The sequence below is a fragment of the Patiria miniata genome, unplaced genomic scaffold (assembly GCF_015706575.1).
Source record: "Patiria miniata isolate m_02_andy unplaced genomic scaffold, ASM1570657v1 HiC_scaffold_5, whole genome shotgun sequence".
NCBI lineage: Eukaryota > Metazoa > Echinodermata > Asteroidea > Valvatida > Asterinidae > Patiria > Patiria miniata.
Genome location: NW_024037072.1, coordinates 14,223,671 through 14,232,295, shown reverse-complemented (window position 1 = coordinate 14,232,295; position 8,625 = coordinate 14,223,671). Strand labels below are relative to the sequence as shown.

The following is an 8,625-nucleotide window of genomic DNA, read 5'->3' as shown; positions in this document are numbered from 1 at the left end:
TCAAGAAAAGTGATAAATATCGGCACATTTTTGAATGCCAAAAAGACAGCTGTTTTTTTTTATTATAGGGTTTCCCGGCTATTGTAAAAGATGTTGCATTCAAATTCACCAACCCTATCGTTCAATTTCATCCACAAAAAAAATTCACACGCTTTTAACAAAACTAATTTCGTCATTTACCATTCAATGTTGAAGTTTGGTCACCCTCTTTAGTCACGGGTCGAGAATATTCGTCATTACAGATCAATCTCGTCTAAACTGTTCCCTCAGTATTCAGAGATCGAATTCGTCTTATATAAATCAATCAGACGAATTTGATTTCTGAATAACACGGTTTGGCGTAGACGACGGACGAAATCGAATACTCCGGGACAAGAACGTGTTCTCATCGTTTGAATTTGCTTGAACTTAATTTGAAACTATCTGACAAACGACAAAAATTAACATTGGAAGTGCACTAGATTGATGTTGTTGGACGAATTTGAGTATTTGAAACGGTGAATTCGAATGATAAACATTTTAAAAAAGGACAACCTGGATTTACTTTATGTAAATGGTGTTACACAGCTATTCATAAATCGATTTCTTATATTTACTAGAGGCAAGAATTCCCATGTTACATTCCCTGGGTAAAGATGGTTTCAAGGGAAGACATTAGAATTAAGTAAAACAATTAATCAATTTGTATGGCCTATTTTGATATACTTGTTGAAATTTAAATCTTTCATTTACTGCAATATTTCTTCAAACCTGAGAATACAGTTTTAAAGAGATGTATAGTTTGGGAATATGAGCAATACTTTTTTTGTAAGCTGATGTTTTGTTGGCTAGATGCTGTTTATGGTATAGTACTTTGTGTTGCAAGGCTTAACCAAGAGTGTGGAGATTTCAGACTGAAATTTGTACAGCAAATGCTGTATATATGACACACGTCTTGAAGTAAACTTTAGTTGTTAGGAACTATGCCACGAAACAATGGTAGCGACATTTAATGTATAGCACAATACACACGCTGCAACCTGCAGTAGCAACGTGTGCTCATTGTGCGTTATGCAATGGGAAAGTTGTTTATAATTATACTTAGCATTAGAATTGTGAATCTATATTAATAATGGTCTATTTTAATAGTGGATAGTTTGTATAAAAAATGACTTTTTTTGTAAATAGTTCATTGTTGACGTGTTTCGGAAAAAAAATGTCGTGCGATTTGTACACTTTCAAAATGGTGCTTATAGTTTAAACACTTTTTTGTACAAACTCTTTGCATATGCGTAGGCTATGTTTATATTTTTTTACAGCAGTGTGAAACGCCTGTTAGTGCCAAACACTTGTGTTGGAGTTTGGCTGGTAAGGGGTTAATTCGTTATAAAAAAAAGTCAAATTTATATTTCAAAGTTCATTTTTTTCTGAGACAGATTATAGAGAAGAATGAGAAAAGTGGGTTTCTATCCTGTCATTCAACTGCAAACATATGTCATTTTTATTTACCTTAACAATTTATGCTTGATGTTTCAAAAAGGTGAAACAGCGGGTACAATTAAGTGTTTAGAAATGTGTTTAAACTCTGAATGCAGTTTTTACAGTGTAGATGTGTTAAAATCGGGTGACAAAAAAAACCGCTTGTATGAAAGTGCGATTTGGTATTGAACGAATAAAATACTCAGTTTATTTTTTATGAAAATTATGTGCCATAGTTTCTTTCGTCGACTTATCGATTATCGCACGCGCACGTGCTGTATTTCCAATAACGACGCTCCAGTCAAGCAAGCCAATTTCATTGATTACTTCACATCTTAGTTTTAGTCACGTGATTTTGAGCATGCCCAGTTCGGGAGGGGGGTTAAAACTTCAAAATGGAGACTAACATCTCTGTAACCTCAGTTGGTGCCGGAGGATATAGAGGGCGGGTCAAGGAAACTCTGACGTATACTTTGACTCTACTAACATGGTGACTCATCTCAACTTTTTAAAGGGTTCATGACATGAGGTTTACACTGGGATTTATTTTGTACGAAAACCATGAGGTTCAAATTTTTGTAAAGTCCACTTTTTTGACATTTTAAACACGCCATGTTTTTTTCTGACAACTGAGGGCGCTGGTGCTGTGATGTAACTTTCTTAGGCACAGTCTTCAGTTTGGGGGTTTTCTGTTCAAATTGACCCGAATTTCGGCTTACTTAAAGACTTTGTGCAAAAATGTTGTTTATAGATTTACTTTCGTGTACTGAATCAACAATGTTTCACTAAAGCCGAATAAAGTAAATTTACGGGCATTTTTAACAGTGTGCCCTTTTCCACTGAGGTGCCCTTTTTCACCCGTTTGCGCCCCCCCCCCCCATTATTTCTGAAGATTGCCATTTGTTTTTAAACGAGTGTCCTGTTTTTAAACAAGTACCCTTTTTGTAACAGCTGGCGGCCTTTTACGAGTGCCCTTCTTGAGAATCTCGCCCTGAAAAGCGCTATCTATTGTCTGATAGTGTGCATGATCGTCTGGTTTGGACAGTGCCCCAATTGGAAGATGATTGTGGACAATTATCACGACTCGTACAAATGCACGTCTATAAAATAAGACAATGGTGATGACTCCCCATGACTCGGAAACTTCCGCCTACCGGTTGAGACATTTGCCAGGGACAGAATTGGTCAATTATGGGCGGCGGGGGACACAACATGGGCCCTCTACGGACAGCATCGGGAAGCGTGATTGACAAACTTGACAGAGACATATCACCCCCTAAAGTAGACCCCTGACTAACCCTGTGGATGGCAAAACGCCAAGTTCATCCCAGGAGGAGTTGTCCTTAAAGTGATGATGGTTTCCTTGAGAAGTGAGAATCTTTTTTTTTATTTTATTGTTTTGATACCGATGAGGAGTGTTATGAACACCTGGGGGCTAATCACTTCCCTGTGGTGTGGCGTCATCTGTGCCATCAAGAAAGTAGTTCCATCAAACACCTGTGACTAAACAATTATACTCGGGTCCGCGTTGATGTCAAATATAAGGGGAAGTTAATTTAAAAAAAACAAAACACTAAATTTGCTGAATCCAGGTCACCTTTTATTTGGTTAATTATATAATTAATATAATAAAAATGTAGAAACTGTCAAATTACTATTGTTAATTTTTTATTCAAATCCTAATTAAATGACATCATAAAAACATATTTCGATAAAAAAATACTCATGTACTTTACAATTTCAAAACCTTCTGCGACAAATTGTGAAAACTCACGCCAAAGTTTTTTGAAAACGTTCACATTCTGTCATGTGTTATGTCATGTATAATGACAATTTCTCCAAAAAAAGTTAACTTCGTTATTAACGATAACAAACCGTTTTAAATGGTATCCATTGTTATGTTAGGGGTTTTAGGGTTGCATGGACGTTACGTACACTTGGCTGTTTGTTACACTACTGGGGGTACCAATTCTCTGACAGATTCAGAAATGATCTCAATTAAGTAACAATACTTTCCTATATCCACTTGTGCATGATTTAAAGCTCGTCTGGTCAGCTGTTTTAAAAAGCCTTTCCCTTTTACCATTCACATTGAATTAAATGTTCAAGAACTTGCTTTGATGCCTACTTAAACTTAAGACTTATCGTAGTAGGATCTACTTTCTTCAGGATGAATATAGAAAGTTTTAGCGACCACATCCGACAGATTGATGAGTCGCCTTAACCTAAGTGCGTCAATGCCTGCGTGGGTTAGCGTGAGGTCACCCTAGGGACCCCACGCTACAAAACAAGAGCGGAGTAATAAGGGGACAGTCACAGTGTCGTATCCTGATCGAATTAGTCCAATCACGTAGGGCCTTGCCCCCTCCCTTGAATGAGCAAGTCTCCCTGTACATGTTTGGCGCTATAAGGGGTAGGACTGAGTACAAATCCAGTCACTTGAAGACTGCTTGTGAACGCAGAGTGCACATCGAGCTAGCTGCAGTTCTCGTCTCGTTCAGCCATCTTGTTCATCCTCAAGCCACTCCGAGCGATCACCATGAAAGGTTTTCTCGTCTTCCTTCCCCTTCTTGGTGAGTATTGCTGAACTCAGACACCATCGTTCATCGGTTGCTGCCCGTTAACTTTCGTTGTTGCCATTCCGTTAGGCTGTTGTCCGTTCTCTGAAAAACCAAACGACAACCAACGAACAAATCTTAATGTGCGTTAATACGCCGGAAACCTCTTTGTCGATAACTTTGGTTAAAATATGCAGCAACTTTTCTCGTTTTCGAAAATAAAATCCAAATATTTTTGAATAGGTCAGAAATATATCTGTCTCCAAAACTGTCACAATACAAAATTCGTTAAATGCAAATTATTTTCTTTATTTTTTTTAATTTGGATTGTCTTTTCTTTAAGAACTGCATTGACGAGTTGAAACACTTCATAATTAATGGGTTTTTTTAATGTCTCTTTCAAAAATTGTTTTTCAATTGTAAAAGTCTCTGCTCGTTTAAGACTATAAACATAGACCAGATGATCGGAGGATGTGTCTGTTTAATTTAAGAATGGGATAAGTCATGATGAAATAATTCCAGGGGGAAATTGGCATTGTGACTCATTTCTTGTTTGTGACTTACCTTCGACCGCGGGAGAAGTAAATCGCTGCCAATGTGATGACAAAATTTAAAATTACAAGGCCACTGTATAAATGTCAAATTGTCAGCTCAAGTTAAACCGAATTTAATATCCATTCAGAATGAGTTATGGAAAAGTTTTAGAGATGATATTTTCAGGAAAGTTCAAATTAATTATTTCTTTTTACCCAACGATATTGTTACCCCAAATGTGTCGTAACTTCAGCGCATGTAGATTCAGACCTTATATTTTGGTAGGATATTTCAAACATTTCTCATTTCTTTTTTTTCTTCAGAAATTGGAATGATGTGGTAAAAAAATTGTTTAAAAGAACTTTATGTTTTCTTATATTTTTCATTTGTACATAAAACATAATCTTAAAACTAATATGGAACACCAAGCTTTGGAGTATTTATTGCGGTTTTTTGTTTTGCATGCAGGGTTTGTTGCTGCCCAGATGAATGGCCACATGGGAGGAGCTGGCCAGATGAATGGCCACATGGGAGCCGCTGGTCAGCAGAACGATCCGTTCTTCAATGACTTCGGCAAAGGAACGGGTTCTAAGATCCAACCCGCATGGGCTGCCCCACCCCGTCAGTCTGCACCTTTCGGCAACGGCGGCAACCAGGCCGGGCAATCCAGCACCACAGCACCAAAGCATAACCCCATCCCTGTCGGTGGCCCGCAGGTAGCCAACAACAACCCGTACGCCAACGCAGACCCTAACGCTAAGACTGGCTCATCTGGCGAGCTGGCAGGCTTCGGTAATGCTGATGTCTTCCATGCTGTCCTTGACGGTAACAACGCAGGCGCAGTAGGAGGAGCTCAACCACTTCCGGGACCCGGAACAGGCCGATCTTCAGGTGAGCAAGCTATCGGTGGTGGCGGTGGCGCGGGTGGCCTGGTACCTGGGCTCATGGCCGGCGGGGGCTTTGATGCCAACGAAATGCAAAAAAAGAACGACGCCAATGAGGTCTCGGCCATCGGTGCTTCAGCTAGCACGGTGGTGGGTGTGATAGTGGCTGTGCTGATCGTCATTGGTATCTTCGCTCTGGTGGCTGTCTTCCTGGTCAGACAGAGGCGCCAGTCTAGGGTAGTCATTGGATCCGTGTAAACCGTGAACTTACCGCCAACTGTGGTCCGAAACCCAAAGACGAATGGAACTTTATCAATACACCTATAAATGAATAAAAAATATGCTGCAATAAAGGATGACTTTTTGCAACTTCTTTTGAAATATAAACAAAACACACCAATGAAAGTCAGTAAAGTATGAATATCTCAAGTACTCCAGTACCTGCTCAAAATGAGCCTAGCATTAATTAATCCTAAGAGTCACGGTTCAAAACAGGTGTTTAAGTACAAGAATCGAAGCTGTTTTTAAGACAACATCCGTTATTATGTGATGCTTTTATTTTTCCCTCTTTATTGTAGCCGAGCGAATATAAAGGACGTGCCAATGGCTAGACCAAAGGCAAAAAAAATATATATTATAATATTATTATTCAAGTTTGTATATCTGCATTGGACTGCACACCCAAGCATCACTCAAAATGGCATTGGATACTATTATTAATATTTTGATATTGTAATTTTATCACCTTTGTCTGTAAATGTTCGACTAAACTGTTCACCACTTTCTTACTCTTAACGCCATTTTGCAAACGTTCGTCGAGCAGGTCTACTTGATTAAGGCTGGGGCCTCGAATCACAAAAGAGCCACTTTGTAAATAGCGACTAACGACAAGAAAAGGAGGCCGTATTTTGATACTGAGAGACGGACTCATATAGATTTTGTGAAGCAAAGGGAAGTTGGAGATGATTGGAGTTGGTTTAATAAAGTTGAAATCTGATGGGCTTGTTTTCATTGGTATTGTTTTAATTCATCAAGTTCTCTGACTTTTCTCGACTTTTACCCAACAGTTCTGCTGTGCCACCGCCGCCGCCAAACTCTTTTATTTCTGATTTTGGTTAATTTTTAGTTTTATTTTTTTGATTAATTTGTACTATCATCATTCTATGATTTGCTATTCAACTGTCTGTGGTTTGCTTTTGCTTTGCATGTGTAATCATTTTTATTTGGCCTTTTTAGGAGTCTTTATGCAAGAAAATGAATAGAGGGTGAGGGAGCGATGACACAAAAAAAATATTTGTTTATCAAATTCATTCATCCATTAATTAATAAGTCACTTGAATTAAAGAAAATAGTTGGCTATTGAAAGAGCACCCTCTGTCTGTTCTTGCATATTGTCATTTCAGAGCGCTAAATGGCAGCATAATCTAACTGCATTCTCTGAGATACGACACAGTAGCATATGTTGTGATACAGCAAACATCGACGATTATGACAAAGGCAATATCACTTACAATAATAATCAGCCTCGACTCCATGGGCGCATGCGCGTTCCGTTAAGATCGCGCAAGGCATGATGGGTAACAACATGGCACAGCAAGATCGTACACATGGAAACGAGGTTGAACAATGATGCAATGCCCTAACTTCGGCTGGTGCCGCATAGAACATTTTGAGGATTTGTTGCGGGTACGCCCCCCCCCTTCCCTATGCCATCTGTTAAGGAAGATAGCCAATACCCTTAAATCTGTTCTACTTTGCAGGAACGAAAAAGTCGTTGGTCGATTATAACATGTACGAACTACCACCCGACGACGTGCACCCCACGATATCGCAGAACGCAGGCGAGGGAGAGGCAGGTATACAAATAGGCGCGGCTACGGATCTAGACACAGGGGTGGGGCCAGCTTCGGCCGAGAAGATCAACCCCTACTACTTTGGTGACGGGCTGGGAGTTCCGGGCGGTGGTTACCGGGGGCCGTTGTTGTCGAACGGCCGTCTCAGTCCGGCAATCGACTCTCCGGACATCCCGAAGCCGGTCGGCGCCTTCGATGGGCTTGTACCGTTCGGTGGTGGTGGTGGTGCTGGTACCAACCCGGATCAGAATGGGGGAGGGAATCTACTAGACGATGATCAAGTTGTCCCCCACGGCGCATCAGTCGGTCCGATAGTGGGTGCCTTATTCGGTGTCGTCATTGTGGGTCTTGTTGTAGGAGCTGTTGCTGTTTATGTCCGGAAAAAGAGAAGACATTCTGGTTATTGCAGCCCAATTTAAAAGCTATCATCCTAAAATTATTTCAAATCTTTACCATAATATAGGTTTTCTTCGCTATTTTTAAAGATTTTCCATGCAAATTCACCAACTCTAACTCTAAATTTCACACGCTTTTGCCAAAACCAATTTAGTCATTTACCATTCAATGTGAAAGATTGGTCACCCTCTTTAGTCACCATGTCGACCATGTTCGTCAGCACAGAGCAAATTCGTCTGAGCTGAAGTAACGGTGAAATCGAATGACAAACGTTTTTAAATAGTCAGGAAAACCTATAGACAAAATAAAACTACAACGTGGAATGCAAGATTTTGTAATACATTTCTAGGATTTATCCAGATATAGATATAATATAGAATATTTTCAGACTTTATTATTGTTACGAAATATATTTGTTTCTCATTATTACATAATTTTATTCATGAGCTATTCGACGTTGAACATTCCGTAAAGACAACGAGTAACTAATTAACTTGATTTCCTGAGACAATCATTCCTTCCTTCTATTTTGTTTTTATTGGTTGGAGTAATCTCAATTGAAACTCTAATAACACCCGGAGTAAACTCAGTAATTCGTGTTTCTAGTTTCATTAGACTTGACAATAGATCAGTGCTTTCAAAGTAAAAAAAAAATGATGCTGGTCATCACTTTGTATGAATAATAAAACAAATTTTCGACACGATGACTTTTCTGATTTTTTTTCTTTTTTTTTTACTCGCCAATGGATGAAAATAAACAACAGGGTGCAAAATTGCGCATTTTGATACCAACGACAACGAGGGAGTCGATCAGTGACATATCAGCGCATTGTAAGGGTTTAGGGCCTGGATTTCGTATTCCTCGTTCATACTAGAACTCCCTATACCATTTTCGGAAATGGTTACTGAAAACAAATTATCCGAAAGTTTGAGAGGGGCACT

General features: G+C 39.3%; 1 protein-coding gene across 1 annotated transcript; it reads left to right on the top strand.

Annotated features, from left to right (window-relative positions):
- The first annotated feature begins 3,834 nt into the window (after nucleotides 1-3,834).
- Nucleotides 3,835-7,797, top strand: LOC119740341. The gene is made up of 3 exons (XM_038215606.1): nucleotides 3,835-4,031; nucleotides 5,019-5,441; nucleotides 7,195-7,797. Exons 1-3 carry the CDS (start codon nucleotides 3,998-4,000, stop codon nucleotides 7,704-7,706), a joined length of 969 nt encoding a protein of 322 aa, XP_038071534.1. The 5' UTR covers nucleotides 3,835-3,997; the 3' UTR covers nucleotides 7,707-7,797.
- The last annotated feature ends 828 nt before the right edge of the window (nucleotides 7,798-8,625 follow it).

Excerpts from the sequence above, each read along its gene's own strand:
- LOC119740341 (XM_038215606.1), top strand. The coding sequence starts at position 3,998 with ATGAAAGGTTTTCTCGTCTTCCTTCCCCTTCTTG. Across the intron at positions 4,032-5,018 it reads CGTCTTCCTTCCCCTTCTTG|GGTTTGTTGCTGCCCAGATG; the intron begins GTGAGTATTGCT and ends TTTTGCATGCAG. Across the intron at positions 5,442-7,194 it reads CGGAACAGGCCGATCTTCAG|GAACGAAAAAGTCGTTGGTC; the intron begins GTGAGCAAGCTA and ends TCTACTTTGCAG.